The 23,820-nt window shown below is 39.0% G+C and overlaps 1 protein-coding gene across 1 annotated transcript in view; it reads right to left on the bottom strand.

Moving 5' to 3' along the window:
• Window positions 1-23,820, bottom strand: part of MPDZ (multiple PDZ domain protein) — an 84,311-nt gene that overhangs the window by 24,943 nt on the left and 35,548 nt on the right. The window contains exons 18-24 of the mRNA XM_009073821.1: window positions 22,701-22,988; window positions 21,663-21,786; window positions 17,267-17,465; window positions 10,112-10,216; window positions 9,261-9,353; window positions 8,595-8,772; window positions 4,459-4,569 (exon numbers count right to left, since the gene is read on the bottom strand). Of these exons, the coding sequence (XP_009072069.1) occupies window positions 4,459-4,569; window positions 8,595-8,772; window positions 9,261-9,353; window positions 10,112-10,216; window positions 17,267-17,465; window positions 21,663-21,786; window positions 22,701-22,988 (1,098 nt within the window). The remainder of the gene's footprint in view (window positions 1-4,458; window positions 4,570-8,594; window positions 8,773-9,260; window positions 9,354-10,111; window positions 10,217-17,266; window positions 17,466-21,662; window positions 21,787-22,700; window positions 22,989-23,820) is intronic.

Here is a 23,820-nt window from a genome sequence, read left to right on the forward strand (position 1 = left end):
AGGAGGACAGAAAAGGCCATTCTTATTTCATTGCTAAAAAAGGAATTATGCAAAACCTGCAATATCATTAGGTTTTCTTTTAAATTCATGCAATTTTTTTCAGAAATACTTTTGAAAATGTAGAAAATACAAGCCATCATCTCTGTTACACTAATATTCCCTTTCCTCAGAACTGTAACACACGCAAAAACAGATTTCAAAAACACATATGCAATTATACACTTATTTCATTGCTAAAAAAGGAATTATGCAAAACCTGCAATATCATTAGGTTTTCTTTTAAATTCATGCAATTTTTTTCAGAAATACTTTTGAAAATGTAGAAAATACAAGCCATCATCTCTGTTACACTAATATTCCCTTTCCTCAGAACTGTAACACACGCAAAAACAGATTTCAAAAACACATATGCAATTATACACCACATATCATATCATAAATGTTCATTGCACATTTGATATATTTGACAACATGGGAATATAGACAAAGGGCACAAACACTTCCAAGATGTAAAACCAGCTAGAAATTATTTTATTAAATCAGGAATGCATGCATATAATTAAGCTTTTATTTATTATTGTGTTAGAGGTTAACTCTGTTCCCATTGTGAACATGCAGTAAGCATTAACCACACACACAAAAAAATAATCTAACTTTTTCACATTTCCAAAGATATCATTCATGGTGCAGTAAAAGAATTTTCAAGAAGTCGAGGGAAAATATTTTCTGCATCGTAAAGCAAAAGCTGCCAATGGTTTTCTGTCATGCAAAAATAAGAGAGAGATATCAAAGCTCGAAAGCCCTAACTACGTAAAACCGAAAAGAAGTATACAGCAGCAAAACACCTCAAGCTGATGAGAGAGTTACACTCGTGGATATTTTAACATATACCACAGTGACTGATCTTGTAATTGAGAACCTAGTCCTCAGGTAGCTTTGGCTAGACCAGATTTAGTGGTTACAATTAATGGAACTGGCATTTTTAAACTTCTCTAACTTTTCTATGTATACATGTCTGTGTCTTTTTAATTCACTACACAGAATTCACACTCTCATCAGCATAATATTTTATGCAAATTGGTATAAAAGAATTTAAATGCAGGGAGAGATTAATGGCATAGAAGCACACATATAATGTTCAGTGAGTCAAAAGCAGATAGTGTGTCGTCATCCAACCTTGGTAGTGCTGAACTGAGAAGAATCAGCAAATGGGTTAGTGCTGCTGAAGACAGTTGGCCTACAGAAAACATTGTTCTGCGGGAAATGCAGGGAAGGGTTCTAAAAGGAAAGCATAACAGAAACTAAGCAAAAACAATTTCAAATGAACCCTTTGTCACTATGAGGAAAATGTATTTATTTAGTTGTTTGGGCTAACCAAAGTCTGCTTCCTGCACATTGCTACAGGCATGTGTAAGTGGGCAAAACATACCAGATATGTTTAGCAGAGCACAGAGGAAAAGCACTGACCCTCATTCCTGTTCTAGCCCATAAAGTGCATCAAGTGCAGAACTGAGCAGCATGAAGAAGAGAGAATTTATGTGCTGTGGTATTGTCCAAGTACCTCAGCATACAGGATACTCTTATACATTAGTTATCTGTAAAATTGTGGATTTCTGGACTAGAATGAACACAATTCTTTGTAATAATGCAGTAGGTTTATTTTTATTTCGCAAACCACAGATTAATTCTCATAATTTGATTTATCTCATGTGGTAACACTCTCACTGCTTATTGAGCAAAAGAGAGGGTTTAGTAATACTAGGCCACTCTAAGAAGATTTCATATCTAAAAATAACTTTTACTAAACACTTTGTATGTGTGTGCATGCATCTCTAAGTGTTTTAATTTATAGTGTATTGAAACCAAATTCTCTGGTCTTTCCCTTTAGCAAGGCAAGGTACTTTATCATTTCCATTCAACGCAAAGAGTTTTCACACTTACACCAAATTAAAGGATGTAATTTGACCATTTATATTCCTTATGCAGTTTTTATACTGTACTCTATTTTGAGATCAGAGCTTGCTTAATATACAGGGAACAGCTCTGACTTCGTATAGGATGCTGTAAATATACTATGTATCCGTAAAACTAATTTCTACGCTAGGTGTATCTATCTGGCAACTGCCTATAAGTCTTAGGGCTTAAGTTTAACACTGCTGGAAATTAAGAAGCATAGTAAATGGAAAGAAATGTGAAAAACTTGCGGGATCATTTATATGAAGAGCAATTTAATCCAAATGTATGTTGCTCTTTAAAAATGTTCTTAAAGCATTTGGGTTTTTTTTAAATGCTCCTGAAAATAGAAAACACATCCCCTTTATTTTCAAGTATCATGTTGCAAAAAAGTAATGCAATTTGGCAATATAACATATGTCTTGGTTCTACTGTATCTACAGCAGTGAGAAAGTTATCCTGTGCATGAACAAGGTTTCTTCATTTTCAAGTCACTCAAAGTCAACAGCTGCTTCCCTAGGGTACAAGATCTTCTGTTTACACACATGCGATTCACATTTGATATTGCCTTTTATAAAGAAAAGTTTGGGAGAGGTTATTTGTTACTATAAAGATCCTATTACACTTTCACCATTACATTTGTCATCTGCAAGAAATTGTAAATATTATCTTGAAGAAATTTTAGGCAACTAAAATAAGCATCTCACACATTTCATACAGCAACAGTGAAATCCTAGTAAAAGAGGAAACAAAACATCAACCACAGTCATTCAACATCTTGACTTTTATATTTTGTCATGATTTATATTTTGTCATGATGGTAGAGCACCTAACAAACTAGTCCAAATTCTAATCCATGCAATAACATTGCATTATTATGGACTGACTACTGTGATAAAATATGGAGCCATTTGAGTCTGCCTGAACAGTTCAGTTTCTTTCTTGCACAGTCTAGGACAAGAAAAGCAAATGCTAAAATAAAGGGTATTTTTCCTTTGACTATTAAAACCTAAAATAAATAACAGGATTTGGTTTACCTTCTTCCCCCTCAACACCCTTTTTAACTAATTTCTGTTCAGAATTTTATTGATGTTTACAAGATGCCATTTCCATCAGCAACTAGCCAGCATTTCATATAACACAATGCTTTAACACTATTGTGGGACCATAATCGCGGTGATAGATTATTTCTCACTCAGAAATAACCAGAGCAGTATCAGTGTGAAACACAGGCTTGATGGGTAACTGCTTGCTAGCAAAACTATCAACTAACTTTTCACAGCCAATTTGCAATATTTGGGCTATTCTGGAGCACATTAAGGATCTAACTACTAGCTAAGCCTGAATGAGAAAAACAAAGGCAAAGAAATGGACTTGTTAGCTACAGGTCACTTGAAACTGACTGCCTAGCTTAATACACAGGGGTACCATATTAAATATAGCTACTGTGTGCAGGCAGCTAGCTATCTGGGTGACTGCACATGAATGAAAGCAGGAAATCCCCTTATAAGCATTATCATAAAGTACAGATGCAAGTTTCAAAAAAGAATATAATGCCATATATGAAGATCACAACGCAATGCATATGTACAGTAAAGAGCATTTGCAATGTTTCTGCTTACAGAGAAACAGGGGTTTGTTAGTACAGTCAAGAAATAACCAACAAACTTAATAACTGGAGAATAAAGAGAACAGAGAACTACAATTAAAAATAGCAAAGGAGCATTCTCTAAATAAAATGAGTGATAGAGTAATGGCATCATTCCAATCCCCAACTGGCCTAAACATTCAGCAGTGGCAATTCTGTTCACATCACAGCAAACGCAAAAGCCTTACTTTAGCAGTTTGAGTATCAACAACCAACATTCAATAGAGTTTTTTCATGCAACTTTACCTTAGATGACTGACGATAAAATGGGTTAGTAGTTTTCTGCCCACAGTGAGCAGAAGCTGAAGAAGGGCTATAAAGAGACTCTGGCTGGGGAACAAGAGTTATGAGACAACTAGTAAATAAACACGCAGCTTACACAGACTCTACAATGAGGAAGTTTAGTTTCTAGTGATGAAAGCAACTTATATTAAAGCTCTGTAGCTTTTGTCTGCAATGTCCATGCAGCTTAGTGACGGAAAAGTTCCGTGTACTTCTAGGTCCTTTCATTAACGTCCAAAGAATTTTTTAACAGGTGCTGTAATTCTGCATGCGCTCCTCAGACATGCTGTCAATCTCTAAGAGTTGGTTTTAGTTAGACTCCTACTCTGCCCCCCAACAAATTATCTTTCTTGAGGCTTTTCAAAATATTTTGAGGACGGCGTGCTGGAGGGTAATTCCAAATCCAAATCGATTTCACTCTAAATGGAAATAATACTTAAATCAAATCTTTGTACCTAGAATAGCTGAGATGGCACTTTCAGGATTAAATATCCCATTCCCAAACACCACCACCTTTAGCATGTGTTTCATCTATTACTACGTATTACATCTCATTTCATATTCTTTATGCTTACCCTTGGTCTGCTTATAATGCTCTGTACCATAAAGACTACAGGATTGCCTGCCTTCCGTATGGCTTCCACAGCTTGTTCATGGCTGGCATCTCTGAGGTCAATTCCATCCACCTGAAATTGGAAGGCCTCATCTTAACATTGCAAGAAGCTTCAAGAACAGGTCAGTTTTGAGCATTGGTTAGGAAACTCTACCTAAAACCTAAGCCCAAACCTCAGTTTCTGGTGGAAAACTTTCTAGTGACTTGACCTGAGGTCCCTCACACATGTTTGAGATTGCCAAGAGCACTGAAAGGAGAATAAATAAATATACTCTTATTCTGTTTTAAAAGCAGGTTTTTCAACATTTTTGGTTCAGGCTCCATAAATTTTCCCACAGGCAACATAACAGAAGAGACATGATAATCTGAAGAGAGCGGCAAAGTTTGCTAAATACAGCTTTATGCAAATCCTATCTCAGAATAACCTACCTCCCAGCACTTTGAGATTTACAAACTGAAATTTGTTAAGTGCTGGACAGTCTTTTATTATGGGGTATTACATCAGTACAGTGCACATTTTCTTTATTTTCTTCCTCCTCTTTTTTTAAATGTTTTATTAAAAGCAGGATATGATGAATTTTAGCTACTAGACACTTCCTTGTGAAGTTAAATTTTAGGTCAGAGCTGAAAAGCTTTCTTTCCTAGAAGGCATTTATGAATGATGGTTAAGGACAAATTTTTGCCTGGGTGCTTTTCTTCACATCTTCATATATATTGGTATGTAAAACAATTTGTCTTGTTATCCAGGTAAGAAAAATGTTAAGGTGAGGTTAGCATCAGTGAAGTTTTCTCACAATGACCACAATAAAAGCTAGAAGCTAGCACAGAAAGGTTATTTGTTAGTGGCAATTCTTGCACACAAAGTTATCTGACGAGGACTACCCTTACCCTTTTAACTGTCTAACTCTACCTTAAACTTAACAATGCAATGTAAACAAAAAGAGCACAAAACCAAACCTGACAGAAAATTCTAAACCTATGAGGAACTGAACAACAGCAGTAAGGTTCTTGAACTCCTCATGTCTGAAATACTGCACACAATAAAAGCTTAGATACACCACAACCCGAGAAACTGAAATAACCTATCCCAAAACCAGTCACATTAACACCAAGTTTTAATTTCACTCACCCATTCCAACTTCTGCTAGCTAACTGTCAGAGACAACCGCACTCATAAAAACCCAGTTATTCAGATAAAATGAATGTTTTAACTTTGTGGCCATCAGGGAAAATTCTACCTCCCAACTTGTTATACACTGAAAATTGTTCTATCTACAAACTGTTGTAGAAATTGCTACCTATGTTAAAGTTTTATTTCAAGATCCTTGATATGGATCCTGTAGCAGACAGCAAACTCCAGTTTCAGTACCACTGTGTAAAGCAAGCTTAGTCTCACCCAGAATCACCATCTCAATCACCCTGCTTGGTACACTCTTACTGATGGACAGTCAGCTAAGGACATTCAGCAGCATGAAGCGAAGGGCAGTTCCTAATAGCCTGACACTGGAGACAGAATGGTCTCAGAGGTCATGTAGGGAGAAGACTAAGAGAGCCAAAGCACAGCTGGAACTTCATTTAGCTGTTAAAGTCAAGGGCAGCAAAAAAAATTTTTACAAATACATTGGGAGCAAAAGGAGGGTCAAGGATGGAGTCCATCAGTTAATAAATGCAGAGGATAGCATAGTGACAGGGGATGCAGATAAGGCAGAGGTACTCAATGCCTTGTCATTAACGTCAAGATCAGTTGTCCTAGAGCTGGAAGTTGGTGATGGTGAGATGAGTGAGTCCCCCCCTAATCCAGAAGTTAATGACTTACTATGCCAATTGGACATTCACAAGTCCATGGGATCTGATGAGATCCACCCCAGGGTAATTACAGAAGCTCCAAAAGAACTTGCTAAACCACTCACAATCATCTACCAGCAGTCCTGGATAACTGGGAAAGTTCTGGCTGACTGCAAATTAGTAAAAGTCTATAAGAAGAGTTGGAATGGAAGGAGGGGGAACTACAGGCCTGCAAGCCTAACCTCGGTTCTGGGTAAGGTCATGGAGGAAATCATGCTGAGTTGCCATCACACAGCACACACAGGTCAACCAGGGGATCAAGTCCAACCAATATGGATTTCAAGCCTAACCTCGGTTCTGGGTAAGGTCATGGAGGAAATCATGCTGAGTTGCCATCACACAGCACACACAGGTCAACCAGGGGATCAAGTCCAACCAATATGGATTTATGAAAGGAAGGTCCTGCTTGACCAACCTGATCTCCTTCTATGACGAAGTGACCCACTTAGTGGATGAAGGGAAGGCTGTGGATGTGGTCTATCTGGACTTTAGTAAGGCGTTTGACACTGTGTCCCACAGCATACTTCTAGTAAAGCTGGTTGCTTATGGCTTGGATGGGTGGACTATTTGATGGGTAAAAAACTGCCTGGATGGCTAGGCCCAGAGAGCTGTGGTGAATGGAGCTAAATCCAGTTGGTGGCCAGTGCTTCTCAGGGCTCAGCATGCAAATTCATCCTATTTAACAATCTGGATATGGGGATTGAGTGCAACTTCAGTTAAACTTTCAGACAACACTAACTTGGGTGGGAATGTCAATCTGCCTGAGGGTAGGAAAGCCCTAGAGAGACCTGGACCGACTTGATCAGTGGGCTGAGGACAACTGCATGAGGCTAAATAAGGCGAAGTGTTGGGTTCTGCACTTGGGACATGACAACTCCATGCAGCCTGAAAGGTCAGGCGAGGAGTGGCTCAAGTGTTGTTCATCAGAAAGGGACTTGGGAGTGCTGGTGGACAGCTGGCTCAATATGAGCCTACAGTGTGCACAGGTAGCCAAGACGACCAATGGCATCTTGGCCTGTATCAAGAATAGTGTGGCCAGCAGGATGAAGGAAGTGATCATCCCCCTGTGCTTGGCATTGTGAGGCCACACCTCAAGTACTGTGTTCAGTTTTGGTCCCCTCAGGCCAGAAAGGACATCGAAGCACTGGAGCAACTCCAGTGAAGGGCAACAAGGCTCATGAAAGGTCTACACATGTTGAATGAGGAAGGGCTGAGGGAATTGGGTTTGTTCAGCCTTGAGAAGAGGTGGCTCAGGGGTGACCTCATTGCTCTCTACAAACGTCTGAAAGGGGGTTGTAGACAGGTGGGGGATGGTCTCTTCTGCCATGCCTGCAGTGAGAGGACCAAAGGGAATGGTCTTAAATTGAGAAAGGGAAGAGTCAGATTAGATGTTAGGAGAATTTTTTTCCTCTTAGGGTGGTCAAACACTGGAATAGACTGCCCAGGGAGGTGGCAGAGTCACCATCTAGGGATGTGCTTAAGAAGTGCCTGGATCTGATACTGGGGTTTAGGGGTTACAGCAGAGTGGCAGGCTAATGGCTGGACTCAATGATCTTAGAGATCTCCTTCAGCCTTGATGGTTCTATGATTCTATGACATGGCAATGTCTGACATTGATAATTGTCATAGGAAAGACATTTTCCTTCCAGTACGCTCATTCTTCAGTATCTTTAAGCAAGAAAGCAGAAGTGGCTGCATGAGTACAGGACTGGCTTAGAAGACAAATCTAGATAAATCCCTCCCTGCAATACCACTGGCTACCTTACACTCAAGCATGGGCACAATGTTCTTGATTTCGCAAGTATAAAACACAGATTTCTTCATGTCAGGAGGAAAAAACCTGTGTCTCGATTAATTCCTGTATAAGATGCACAGGAATGATGTGATCTGATTACGAGGCAAATAAAGTTGGTATTTATTTGCATGATTTGCACTGCCCATTTCTGTTGCTATCCAATATGCAAATCTTTTAGCTTTACCAAACTTAAGCACACGCTGGCTTTAAAACAGACAGGTTGAACTGCTAGCTTTGTAGACCCCTGCTCACACAGTCATACATCTATGCTTTGGGTTGGATATTCAACTTTCCAGACAGCTGTCTGCACACAAACATCAGCAGATGGTACTACAGGCTGTATGGCTCGAGTGGTGTCTGTTGGAGTAATGACACAGCTGTCGGCCCAGAATCACACAACCATCTCAGCAGCTCCTGAGATGCTGGGAGAACGGCAGCAAAAGGCATTCAGCTGGTACCTCTACAATACGATCTCCAGTTTTCAGTGTTCCATTTTTGCCGGCCGGGCTGTCTTCCAGGATGTGCTTGATAAAAATCCCTCTCATCACTTCTCCATTACTCAGGCGGCTCCCCATCCCTCGTCCTCCAACAATGCTGATCCCCAGTGACTTGCTAGGCTCCCTCCAGAGTTCAACCCTGTTGTGACAAAACAAGGACCAAAATAAATAAAAATCTGTTGTGGCTACGACAACGTTGCATATTGAAGACACCTGGGTTCGCACAATTGTTTAAAAACATTCTGAAATAACTCCTTGCAAAGCTTTTCTTTCAGTGGGAGTTATCTACTGAAGTGCTCATAAAGTCTGTAATTGAATCTAGTGTTGTTCACTTTATTTTGGATTCTAATGAAAGCTTTGAATCCTTCTCTTCATTTCTTCTTACTGGATCCCTGAGAGTCAGCCTGAGATAAATAAGATAGATTACTAAAACAATCAAAACACTGCTAGATTGCAGGAATTTAGCCCAATGCGGTAAAAATGAACAGTGAATCACTCCTGCAACGTGCAACATACATTAGTGCTGCGATTCTGTTGTTTTCTTACTCCTTCTAAAATGTCTTGTGTGTTTCAAACTTTTTGACTTTCAGATAACGTTTGATACTGTGCAACTAGATCTGCACTTACTTTCTGGGCTGGTTCCAGTTACTGAAAGCTGCATTTTGAAGTTCACTTTCTTCTCCCTCCCCCTCTTCACGTTCTGGAAGCTCTGGGAGTTCCCTGATGATGAACATGAACATGCAATTGATTTTTAAAGAACCCAAATAATCACTAGATCTTTCTGAAAATTTTCATATACTGAATCACCCTTGACACCAATAGAATTTGTACACAGGGTTCATGTAAGGAGCTTGTTTTTCAGATGTCTGTTAGAATATACACGATATTTAGGGATTCCCTGTCAACTTTTTTTCTGCAATGGAATTGCTATCCACAACTACAGAGTAAAAGACTCTGCATTTTGGAGCTAGAACCAAATCAAAGCTGAAGGTAATTATTTAGTCTTTTCAAAATGGAAGAAATTACAACAGCAGCACTCAAAAAAAGTTACTGAATTTCAAAAAATGAAATACTATTAGTCACTCCAAAAATCTTGCCTGGAACTGCAATGAATTTCTGAAACTCAAGGAAAAGGACAGCATAATTCTTTCCTTCCAGCCATGTTCTGGAATGATCATCAATACTAAGTTCTTATGTTGGAAACACTAAGTATTTACAGCATTATATAAATCAAACTTCACGGCATTTAAGAGAAGTTTAGGATGGACAGAATTCAGTCTCCATTTTGGGTAGATCAAACAGCCTTGTAAAAAAGTTTTACGAATTTGCTAGTCAAAGCAAAATTTTATCCTGAATACCTTTTCATTGTAATGGCTACTCTGTCAAAATAGAATTTATCTTCCCAAAATGTGCGAAGTGTATGGAAAGAGTTACCTCTGAGAGCTCTACAGGAGAAAACAGTAAGCCTTTTGACTCACCTGACAATATGTGAAGGAAAAAGTTCAAGTGGCACAGCTCCCTCTGGCTGTTGTCCCAAGCTGGCCCTGTACTCGTCTAAATTTTCTGCTGGCACATATGTAATACTGCAATAAAATGGAACATGATTAAAGTAGCATGCGGACTGCTGATCCTCTTTGTGGGGTATGAGGTATGGATAGAGGAAGCCACTCAAGACTACTTCATTGACTTCAAAGCCACAATGCTGGTAAATTGGGAACAAGGGGTTATATGAATCCTTTGTGACTTTGCAACAAATATGCATTTATAGTCAAATTAAGTACCTGAACAGCACATCATTTTCTATAACTAAAGTAAATGGTGCTTCAATAGTGACAAGAGGGTAATAGAGACGACCCAGCTTCAGTCAAAACAGATTCCTTGTGCAAAGACAAACACCGAAGGATCTATGAGGATTGAGGCACCATCACCACCTTAAATGACAGCTGAAAATGTTTCTGAAAGTTGGCTTGTTGGAGGTTTTGTGCTTTCCTGGGTGGCTTTGTATTTATTGTAGGTTTCTATGCTTAAGTGAAGAATACTGCATGGGTTTGGACATACAAATGTGTTACGGCACATCACCCATGCCACAGGGAGCAACCCCCTGCTCAACTCCTTCCTACACCCCTTCATGCACTTCCAGCCAGTTTGGTATAGTCAGAGAGTCATGTTTCATCAGCCAAATGATGTGCAGACTCCATTTCATGTCTGAATGCCAGAAACAGAACTGGCACAATAGACTGGGGAGGGGAAAACAAAGACAGGAAAAAAAGGATTAAGGCATCAAGAATATACTCCCCTCTACAGGCAAAAGGACACCATGATATAAACAGGGCTACTCAGATGGTCCTCCTTTAACAATGCTTTGTCTTCCTAAAAATCTATAGTTATTTGATAAGCAGCACAGCTGTCAGATCTGAGTCAGCCAAGAAGTAAGGGTGACATATAAGGAACAAAAAAAGTCTGTCTCCCCATACATCACATCCTTAAAAGAAAAACTAACATATTTCCCCACAGAACAGAGGGGGAAAAAAACTTGACTTCAGAAGAATATGTAAGCTGCTGAGGAGAGACTCTTTCAGATCTGAGGCTCTCATTTGGAGCCATGTCATGTCTGTTATTCCGTGATTAGAGTCTTTTCAGTTTGTTTCCCTGACTGCCACTGATTCCCCCTCTCATTGGTTTTCTGCTGAATAAAGCAAGTATCAGAAGGCAGCGCAAATCAACTTTTATATGACTAATGCTGTCTGTCCACATCACTCTGCCAAAATTATTCTAAGGACCCCCTTTAGTTTGTCTTCTCTGTCTGTGTTCAAGCATGTTCCCTTCCTCCTTTCACATCTACCGTATCTAGAATGGTGGAAAGACAGTTATTACAGAGGTGCCTAGGGTGCTGAACAGAAGGCACTTTCCAGTCCTTTTAGTGAAAATTTCTAAATCATACATATTAACACCAGATTTTCTTCTTCCTTAAGTCTCCTCCCTGTTCTGCTTTGGCCTTCTTTCAAACACCAGACCTTTACTATGCTTGAGACAAAGTGTTTTCCTTCTGAAGTGCTGAAAAGTTAACTCTAGGGAACCAACACTTAGCAGAAGGTCACTGACTCTTATCTGTCTTTCCTCAGGGCATTTCCAAAACTCAGAAACACTGAGGACACACAGCAGTTATTCTGTGAAGACCTAGCAGTGAAACAGCAAGAAGCAAGAGAGAAAAGAATTTTTGAAAATAATCACTACTAATTCTCAGCCATCTCCCAACTCCAAGTGTGTTGAAATACAACAAAGCACCAGTATTATGCTCACCATACTGTCATGGGTCAAATACTGATGCAGATGCACCACCCAGTAAGTCTATAAGAATACCTTGCCTCTACAAAAGCTATGAGATATGCAGGCTGAATTTCAATGCAAGAAAATGTCATATTAACCCTGTTACTTTCATTTCATCCCAGTCAGATTTATCAATTTTCACCCTATAAAATAAGTATGAAATAATGTCTTTTCCCTTGACAGACAGCTGCAGTAAAGAAACCAGAACTGCAAGGAACATTTCTATTGGCTAGAAACCTTGCACAATCTCCTTTATGCTAAACTGCAGCTGGAAGCTATTGTTCAAAGTATGGAAGGGAGAATGGCACACTCCAACTAAGGAAAAAGATACGCCCAGATTCAACTAAGAGGAAAACAAACCATACGCACTTCAACTTCTGGGATATCCTGTTGTTCTTCATTATATGCATGAATAACTGACATTGTGCTCAAACATTCAAAAGGTATGACTCTAAGATGCTCTCTCAAAGAACATTATATGCTACTTACAAAAATCTCCCAAAAGCTGCCTTAGCTTCCCTTTCTGTGTACAGCACAGGAACTGAGAAGAGGTTCACTCCATCATTTCAAAAATGCATCTAAAATTGAGCAACTGAATTACCTAATTGATTTCCATAGATGGAGTGAAATTTAGATAGTATCACTGGGAGCTGTTACATTTTAGCTCTTTGGACAAATATGTTATTTTATTCTAGTAGTTAACTACAGTTCGAATTACCTAATTCAAAGCACTCAAAGGAATATTCAATATGTTTGTAACCATTCATTCTCATCTACAACCAAACCTCAGTAACACTTCAGCTGCTTCACAAATATAAACCAGAACTATCATATTTCACAAAAAATAGGATAGAAAACTAAAGTACATGGATCAAATACATGAAAAGCTGTCTTCTGCACACGAGTTCATCTTTGTTTTTTGCTCATGATTTCCAAAGTTTAGTTAACTGCAAGGGCTTTCCTAGCTGCTCTTATGACCTAAGCTGTATTACTGATGTGACTGTCCTCCTCAACTCTCTCCTTTGCAAGGCACTATTGAAATGAAAAGTTATACCAAAAGAACTATTCTCTGTTACAAATTACATTTTTAGGAAATATGTACACCAGAAAGTAGTCTTTGCTAAGAGGCTGCTTATCCTGCTCCTGCCTTCTGTGACACTCAGTAAGGTCACACTATATAAAAGACCTTGGATTTACAGTTTTTCCCTGTTCTAGTACTCATGGGCAGAAACCCCACAATTATCAAATCCATCACGTGCTGGATCACTACTGTATCTCATTTGGAGGTAACAGTGAGGTCTGAAGACATCCAGCATCATCTTGAGCAGCTCAGCCTGTGAGTGGGATGAGGGGCCCAGAACAGGAAGTGCATTGGGCTCCTCTGCTTGACTCTATTGAACCTTGTGGTGTAAAGTGGAAATAAAAATCCACCCAGACAACTGAATGGTTCATCAGCAAAACGGACTGGTAATTGCCTTAATATGGTTACACAGAAGACAAAAAGAGAAATGAGTGCCAGAAAACAGGGATGAAGATGCAGAAAACAGGAAATAAATAAACGACTGGTCTACAGTTGTGCTGCATTTCTTATCTGCAAGAGAAGTTGAAGTTTAACAATTTCAAAGAAAGCATATGCAGAGTTTAACAAATTCCTCTTTCACATCTGTACAGCTTGAAGGAGAAAGTGTTCCGGTTTCCTTTCTTGCGGCCCATAACCACTTCTCCTACCCTCAGAGATACGCACTAGCAACAAGAACAGTGACAACGGAAACACCAACAGGTGTACAAATGAAAATATCTCGTAAACACAACACCGCATGCAGTACAGGGGAACATTTATCACATGCTTGACTGAACAGCCACACAAAACCTTGAAATACCAACAAACCAAATAACGAAGTATGGAAAATGTTCAGGACAAATTACTGTAATTAACACTTAAGGTCTAATTTGAACCTTTTCATACATGAAGGAAGTAAAATGTAAGTGCCACAGAAAATATGACACTGAGATTAATCCAGATATCAGCACATCATACTCATGCCAATTCTAGCAGAGAACCTTGTACACATATGCACACATGCACATGTGCTCTGAGCATATCTCAGGTGGCTGCCATAGATGAAATTTAAAATATTAGCAATAATGTTTTTGGAATATAGGTATTTTCATTCCAGATTTAGAAAATAAGCTCCAATCTTCAAGTTTAAAGCCATATATACATATATGCATACACACACATACAAGTATACACACTCACTCATACTTTTAATTTTCTAAAAATACAATATATACACATCCACATGTGCAGCCACATATGCATGCACACAGAAACATACACAGAGATTATGTACCTATATCTGGATATATCCCTGACATTTACTACTGATGTCAAAAAAAGCATGGAATGATTTTACAAACAAGTTGCAACATAGAGCGATAATGAGTTTCTGAATCGCCAATACTCACACATAACAGAGGGCCTGATCATCAGCAGGTGCTGGAGAAGATCTAGAATGTGAAGCATACGATGCAGCATCTTTTTACAATGGTGTTAAGAAATGTCAATGTCTCATGCTGAATGTGAGAGGCATACTTAAGTAGTTAAAAGTGTGAGCTGCCTTTTTATTCCCCCCGCCTTTTCCTTTTTTTTCTCCCGTTCAACCTTCATCTACCTCTAACCCAGAAAGCATCTGCTGTTCAGCATTGTCTATAGCAGTGATTATCAACAGTTATGGAAAATGGAACTGAAGTCTATCTTTTATTTCTTGATCACGAATTCATCCCCACACTTTAGTCAGGTGAATTCTAATTCAGTTCTGTAATTATCTGGCAGGTGTTACAAGCAGCTGCTGCTAAGCACAAAACCCTGGCTATTATTACAGAAATTTAAGAGGTCCTGGTAAGGTGAGAAGTGAAAAAGAATGCATTCTGGTGAGGCCACACAACTGGTTTTCCACACATAAAGGTGAAAAAAATTAAACACCCAAGTCTGAAACTCATATTGATGGTTCTTAAACTATTCAAAATCAAAACAAAGCCTTTACGTGACCAGTAAGAACAGCTTCTTGCTTTCCCTGCAAATACTGTTTGCCACTGAAATAATTTTGAAAATATTTAGAAAGAAATACTTCAAAAGAAATACTTTTGAAAGAAAGTAACTCTGTTTAATCACTTTTTGGGGACACTCTGATTCCCCACAAAAGCTCAGTGTAAAAGTTAAGGTGCCAATTTTGCAGTTTTGTCAGGACAAGAAGGAATGATATCTAGACGGCTGCATCCCAAGGAAGACATCGAAGAGACAGAAATTCCGTATCTGAAATGCTGGCCCTTCAATCACAAATCCTGCAAGGTGATGCACCAGCTATGAAATGACAGATATATATATATGTGTCTGTGTGTGTCTGTGCGTGTCTCCCTCTCAGCAATCATGAAGAACTATCCTGAGACAATGCTCCTTATCTCTCAGTTTCTGATTACATTACCTGCATGTTTGTACCATAATATTTTTCCGGGATCCTGTACTGCTCTTGAAAGCAGAATTACAAAAAGGTTTGATTATGCTGAATAGTTTTGTAGCAAAACTACTTAAGGCAAAAAATACTGTTCTTATTTTTGCAAGACTCCTTTGGAAGCTACCAAATGGTTTAGTTTTTCAGCTGTCTGAAGTGCAGAACTGGCTACAATTTAAAACCTTATCATAGGACTGCAACAAAGAACACAAATATACACGAAAGACAAAAATCTTAAGTAAGAATATGAATAGAATCTGCCCCTTTTCTCCAAGATCTTTCAGAAACGGGATGCACTTTTCTTTGGAAAACCTGAATATCCACATCTAAGGCAAGATTTTCATATTTCCAATATATCTGCAAAAGACTAAGACTACAAAACTAGTAGTCACACAGCGTAAAATGCAGCAGCTACAAAAGGGTAAGCACAAATATAAAACTAATGAAAGACTCCTCACAGAAGAATGGTGCTGCAGCATTTGTGTATCTGAGCAGACATACACACACGCATATGCACATACCAACTGATTTCCATCATGACAGTTGGAATTCTAACAGTTTGAAAGTCTACGATAATAAACGTCACATTTTATCAGCACTGAGTTGCTTATACTCATGACAGTATTGACAATAATGTATTTCATTGTATGAGCATATCTCTTTATTTAAACAAGCTTAAATTAAAACATTATCCTAAATGCATGACAGTGATGGGGCAGACAAACCTACCGCCCACAGCGAAGGTACTTGCCATTTACCAAAATGACAGGTCTCTTCAAAGCCAGACTACTTCTGGGGAAGTATCGAATGCCTTGCTGTCCATTCTGAACTGACAGAAACCACAGCTACCTGTAACCACACTGGGACTGGACTGACCTCTTTCAAGGCCACTCTTGCAAGTAAGTAGAGGCTTCTATTACCAAAACTCCATTAATTCCGTTTGCATATCTGACCTAATCCATGTTACCACAGCTGTGAGAAAACCAGCCAGTTGATTCTGAAGTTGTTGAACCCAGCACTGGTGCGTCTAGAGCACAACGCACAACTTCAGGAACAACCTCATTTCTAGATGGTGCGCATGTGGGCAAGGTTAACTCCATAACCACAGCACCTAGAAAGAATTATACTTTTAGGCAGAGTTAAAATTCTGTAAATTGGGACAACGTAAGAAGAAGAAACTATCACATCAAGAGGATTTCTCAAAACTCGTATTAAAAGAGTAGATAGTTATGCACAATAACTCTTTCATATGTACCATTACAGAATTAGAAGTACCCTCACAAAACAGAGTGTTTTGTCACAGATGTACTGAAATGTTTTAAGCATTACTTTTCTGCATTAACATCATATGTCATACTTTCTGTCTGGCAGACAAAACCAAAACCCATTACAAAAAACTCCATCAAGTGAAATCACTTGTGCAATAGCCAGGACAGTTCCCCTTTAAGAACTATAAACACTCTGAGGAAATCCTTACTTTATCTAGAAAAGTCATACTATGAATGCAAAATTCTGACTAATCCCACTCTTTCAATAAAACCAGGTAGGGCAGTAATGATGATGATTGCTTATGACAGTAATAACTTTTCTAAGAACATCTGAAGCCTCTCACACAAGTGATTTTATCTTTGAAATCCATGAAAATGTAATCTGAAGGAGAACATACATCTGAAGCTGTAAAGGCAAATTCATGCATAAGAACAAATAAAATTGTCATTTTAAATAACTGCAAAAATAAGCAAATTTTTATTATTGGCTTTTTTCTGCCACAGTTCATCATCTAGCTTTACCTACTTTATATCTGGTCCAATGAGTGAATGCCTTCTCAGCATAGCCCGAGCTTGTGCATTGGTTAAGTTAGTGGTTGACTCTTCATTAATGGACAGGATGCAATCCCCCACACCAATCCGTCCATCACGACTTATTGAGCCTCCATGGATGACGCTGCGAACTATCATTCCCAAGCCATCTTTATTGGAACTTACTGTCATCCCTAGAGTGAAAACACACAAAAACAGTTAACAACACCTTCGAGTCCTAGCTCTGGGTACCAAGATAAAGGAATGTAACCTGGGGCAGGAAAGGCAAAAGTCAGTCAACCAACCTGCTAGTACCAGCAAGCCTATAAATATTGCTCTTGCTTTCCCCTGCATTTTTTCTATCCAACAGGAGACAGCAGTTACAAATCATAATCACAGTATCTTTACTTCACCTTGCTGTCATTTCACATACTAGGCTAAGACAGTGGAAAAGTTAAGCAGAAAATACATAAAAATTGTAATGAAATTGCTTCTAACACAGTCGTCATTCTTCTGGATGGTTCAATGACTTTATACATCACATTTGAGTTTAGTTTATGACAGTTCTCTTTGGGAAAAAGATGAAATGATTAAACAAGCAATTAGGAGCATAGGGCCAATAGTAACATACACTTATTTTCAACAGAAAGCTTGAATCAGAGCCCACTGAGATAGTGTCAGCCTTCCTGCTCTCCTAGGTGAGTCATAGCTTAAGCTCAGAAGATGACCCTGACTTCTTGTGAGAGTCTGCACATTGCTGACACAGACGTCCACTATCTGAGTTACACCAGGATTCCACCTGTGGCACAGCAGGGCACTTCTTCCCAATGTTTATACACACCCTTTAACTCTACCTTCTAATGGGAAATGAAACAGATACGCTCTTGCCCCTCCTCTTCCCTAGGGAACCTATAGTGACTTGTGCTGGGCTTTACGTGTGACTGCTTTTACATGCATGAGTTGTCACTGCTATTTTCAGGGCAGTTGATGCTCATGAAACAAACCCTGATGACAGTTCTAGGAAAAAGCTGTTCTTCACTAAGGCAGGAGAAAGGCAGCTGCAGGGTCAGGAGCTTGAAGTCCACTCAGTGGGCTTCCACTATCTTAATACTGCCAAACTCGGTATTTTTCTTTCTGTGTGCACTAACGTGAAAGTTTTCATTTACTAGCAAGATGAAGCCACTGAAGTAAGTGCACCTTATAAAGAAATATGCACTGGAGAAGGACGCAGTAGCTACACCACGATGTGTTCTCCTGATTTCACATGTAAACATAAGGCTAGCATGCACTGGGAGTGCAGCTGACTGTCTGCAAGCACTTACCTTACTGTTCAGACTGTGAGTGGACGGAAAACAACATGTACCAGACCAAAACCTCTAATGATACTAACTAAAAAAATTCTAACCATTTATATACAAACATGGCTACAGAAGACACAGACCTAACCCTTTATTCTGTGAACTCAGACCTTGGGAAAGACTGGTTGAACACACTTTAGAAGGCAGCTCTAAATCCCAGGCTAACCAGATCCAGCCAACCATATAAACATCTGGCTATATATTTGTCTCAGAGAAAAAAGTAAAATGCTGTAAGCATTTAAAGACTAACCTTAATCCAGATATTCATTTGTGCTTTTTAGGACTCTTTCCAGATAATAAAAACAACTGTGTTGGCCCCTTACATCCACTTGTAGTTGAGATCAACATAGCTGTCTAAACTATGAGAAAGTGACCCTGACTAGCAAGGTCCAATAAGGTTCTTAGAGACAGGAATACATGTACCTCTCTGATTTGGTATGTGGAAGCCAAGGTTTAACTTTTGGAAAAACAGCAAACCCATATTCATAAGGGCACTTTTTATTAAACTGCTGAAAGAATATGGTGTTACCATTGACTGGAGATATATACTTAAAATTTGCCAGTTAATAATGTAAGATGTGGACAGGTATAATTTAGACGTGGGTGTATCACACTTGTAATAGACTCAAATGACACTGATTTATTGCCTGGCTACTAGAAAAACTAGAAGTAAACCACCTATCACCTCACCCTCAGATCAGTAACATTACAATGTTAAGCACATTACAGATGGCATTTACAGGTGCTGTTCTGGGGTCAATGCCCCACTGTTTACACTCACATGCTCCTTCCAAGAATGATTTCTTGACAGATCTGCTCACATAGGTTACTCAGTCTGATCTGAATTTGAACACAACTCTGCAATAGAGTGGTCTGCACCAGAACACAGGCAGTATGCACAGGAAACTGCCAAGGAAACAGCTGATATGTGGTTTGAAATTCTGAACCTAACTTTGCCATTTGGTTAAAACAGTAACAAACACATGTAATCCTGAGGGTAGTGCAATAGCACTTTAGAAAAACATCACATGCATCTTCCTCCCCTGTTTCTATGATGTCATCATTACTACAGACCTGCAAGGCTGATGTCATGCTTTGGACAGCTACAGTTTCAGGTTAAAAATGGCAATGCCACTGTCAAGTTGCCAAATGAATTACACAGGACAATGCCATTTCAACTCTTCTGCTTTTGGGTGCTGTCTTCTTACCTTCTAAAAATCACAGTGAAAATGTTAAGGCTCCAGCTGTGGCTCGATTTGAAGAGCTGTTGCAAGTTATGAGTGACAACATTTAAAAGGAAAACAGAATTTCCAGTTCTCAGCTGAAATAATTGGTGCAGGTGCAGCTTTCAACATCATTCACAGCTCCTGATACAGCTCCTTTTGTAATAATGGAAGTTAAAAGCAGAGCAGCCATGTGTGTAAATTGATCCCTGTGCCTGGGCTGCTTCCCAGGCCAGAGCACACACAGACTGGAAGCAAAAGACTATAGAGACAAAAGCCAGGAGAAAGCATTACTCACATTCATGCGTTGCATATATGAGAGACCAGTCTTACTTTTCATGTATATAATGTCTACAAATGTGCACCGTCTCAAGTTTGTATTTTCATGCTGTTATTGCGTTTGACATGAAATTTGCTCGGAATGTTCACTGCACTTAAAATACTCATACACATAAATGAAACCCTGCTCCATTGAATTACAAGTTCATTGCAAGGAAAACTTTTTTTTACAAAATCCAGATGCCTGGAAATGCACCGTGACCTGCATTTTCTACAGCCTGGCAATGAGACCAGTAATGGCAGCAGTTAGCCAAGCACCTCATACCAATGGAAGACAGACCTTATCTATCTATAGATACCACCATTTTCTACAGCTATGTTTCGGAGACCCTGGGTTTAAACCAGATCAGTTCCCAATCCAGCTTGAAGGAGGGGTGTATTATGAAGGTGACATATGGGAGACTGACCATCCAACCATCAGAAGGCAATTTATCCAGGTGAAAGGGTTCACTGAGTTACAGCATCACAACTGTAAAGAAACAACACCCACCTCTGCACAGCAAGGGAATCTTGAGTGGAGACAGTTTATAAACATCCTGTTCTGTGGACAGCCCACTATAAAGCATTTGTGGAGTCACTGCAAACAGCCAGCATCCATACAAAGTCCTGTCCTACCAATCCAGAATGTGCAGACAGCTGGAAGAAACAGCCCCCAGAACCTAAGCCATAGCAAATGAACACACCAGCCACAAATGGGAGGGAACCACCACTGCCTCTCAACACAAGGCCTTCCTCATGCCATCTCTGGGAGAATTCTATTCCTGTTACCCCACACACACTGCTCAGGGCCACACAAGAGACCTGAACTGGACAACAAAGAGCCACCTATTGTGCCTGTTTGCTCCAAAAGGTGTCTCTAATCAGTATGGTCGGGAAGCTGCAGATTGCAGATATTTAAAACTCTGAACTTCACTACAAAAGGATAATATCATTAAGGCAAAACCACTACCTATTAAATGTACCAATAATATGATTTTCAGAAATATTCAGGCACTTTGAATACAAGTACAAATTTGTAGCAAGGAATGAACAGCTTGTTTAGACCCTTTTGACCATCCACAGAAAGCAAGATTATTTTGTGCTTACATAGAGCTGAAAGTCCAGTCTGCAGCTCTTTGACCAGTGTTTTTCTACAGCATTCTTCGGCTACATCTTTTTTTTCCATTACATTATGCAAAAGTATTAAAAGACATTAAAACCCAATGTATTATAATTGTAAACATTTAGGAATGACTGAACTCCTTTACAGGAAAAAGATTCTCAGTGAGACTGGGCACTTCACTTTTGGGTCCGCAGTGACAGCAATTAATCCAGTGCCATCAGAGTCAAACAGAGCAAGAGCAGCAAAGAATGAATATCCTGTCCCTACTAAATGGAAAATACTTAGTCTTCATTAATAAAACAGGAAACATACAAGAAAAACAAGAAACCAAGATCCTGAAAAGGTTGCAGAAAATGTTTGCCAACTTACCTAGACTTGAATTGCCTTTTGCAATAGTGATAGTCTTCTCATACATGTTTTTGACTGAATCTGGGGTTGTGGAACTTCCCTCCAAAGACACAGGGCATCTCTTTTCTATTAAAAGCAACTGATCCTAACGGAAGGGAAAATTGCATCAGTTCAGAATATCAAGATAAAAGTATGATTGGTCATACTGATCTCCATCTTACCCTACACAAAAGCATGTGCATAATCAAGACAGATTCCACATAAAGAAACTGAAAAAGTCAGTCCATCAAAGATTAAACCAACATACGTGATGTTTCTATTTTCATTCAGACAATATATCAAGTCTACTACAAGGGTATGGTTTTAATTTAGAGACATCTATTACACTCTTAAAATTAGGAGGATGAATTCAAGGGCTTTGGACTCATTCACCAGAGATGTCTGACGACCAGCCAATACTAAAATAACAAATCTTGCAAGAAATTGTAGCTCTTTTAAGCATTTCTTTACAAACCACTGAACAGAATGCAAAATAAACACATCACAGTGACTGTCATATAAAGGAAGTTTATGTTTGCACACTACAGCGTCACAGGTCAGTTTGGGAGCTGAACTCACGGGCTTGCAAGAATGCCACAATGCCAAACATTCATACCACTCCCCCTTGGCTTCCCAGGCCTGTCTCCAGCAGTGCACGTCCTCCTTGCACTGAGGCCCCTGTGAAGGTTAACAGGGGATAGGAAAACCCCACCGTCCTGCCAAATGGGTACACTGTGGTCCAGCAGTATCTAATGACATGAGGTCTGAGCAGACCTTTATATACCTCTGTACTGCCAGCCTCTGAGAAATTACTGTCTTCATACCATAAATTATGTCCTGTTTTGGAAGGGTCTAAACCCCTAAGTTTTGATGTGAGCCAACGCATCTGATGGACATTTATAATCAAAGAACTATACGTGGCTGTCAGGCTGTTACAATTTCTGTAGGAAATTCTATGGTGCAGTAAGACCTTTCTGTAGGTTTTTTTAAATTATTATTTAAATAAAATAAAATCTTTACCTTTCCATTGGGATCAAGCTGTGTGGTAGTAGCAAGGCTAGTATTTAATGAAATTTCTGTTGCTGTCTGAGATGCAGTCCATGCTGCTGTGTTTTCACTTTCATTTTGGTTGGTATCCGAAACACCCAGAGGCAGAAGATCTGATTTAGTAAAATCCGTTGCAGTTTCCAGGTTATTGTCCACAACGGACTTTTGCTCTCTCAATCTCTGATTCAGCTCCATGTTGTATAGATTCTTGTCAGATACATGGAAATCCGCTGCAGCATTTGAACATTCCTCTCCAACAGACTGTTCAACACAGGAGACAATGAACAATCAATATTCATTTACAGCATGATTCAAAAGCACATTTCATGCTAAAATCTTATAGAAAAACTAATCTCATAGAATTTGAACACATTTGTTGTAAGATCAGTATCATCTGTGGCTCCCCAGGCATTCATTCTACTATAAAGTTAACTTGATTTCTTAGACCTTTTTTTCTGTTTTAAAATACAAGAAATCAGTGAAAATTATGTTACTGCTGACGGCCAAATTCTAATTTGGTACTCATTAATAAGCCTCCAACTTTTACAAAGTAACATTTACTCATACATTCTCAAACTCAACATAACTCCAGTAAATTTCTACAGTTATAGCATTCAATTTTTTTTCTCAGGTGAAAGAACTTCACAAGACCAAGGTCTTTACCTTCAACACACTTACCACGTCAAGAGCAATTTCAAGCAGCTCAGACAGTAAGAATACAATCTAATCAACCATTTAACTGAGCAGAAACATATTTAGGTATCCCTTCCACATAAGAAGGGACAAATAAAAACTCAAGTCAAATCTCAGCAAAAAAAGAACACAGAGGATTTGAAGTGTGACAATAATTAAATACAATGATGCAGTTACAGAAGCTTAGCAGTTAATACTTATTGCAAGTCTATCAATTATGGCTGCAGTGCTAGGACCTAGTTCTCTATGCCTTTGTTTAGACTTTCAAGATTCTGAGGTCCTGCCTTTCAAATGTTTTAAGGGATTTCAATAAGCACAACATTCTGGAAGAAAAAAACTTCAAATATTCCCAGCTGAGCTATCAAAGTAAGTAATTTTAAAACCAAGAAGGCTAATATTC

Source organism: Acanthisitta chloris, unplaced genomic scaffold, assembly GCF_000695815.1.
Source record: "Acanthisitta chloris isolate BGI_N310 unplaced genomic scaffold, ASM69581v1 scaffold4334, whole genome shotgun sequence".
Classification (NCBI taxonomy): Eukaryota; Metazoa; Chordata; class Aves; order Passeriformes; family Acanthisittidae; genus Acanthisitta; species Acanthisitta chloris.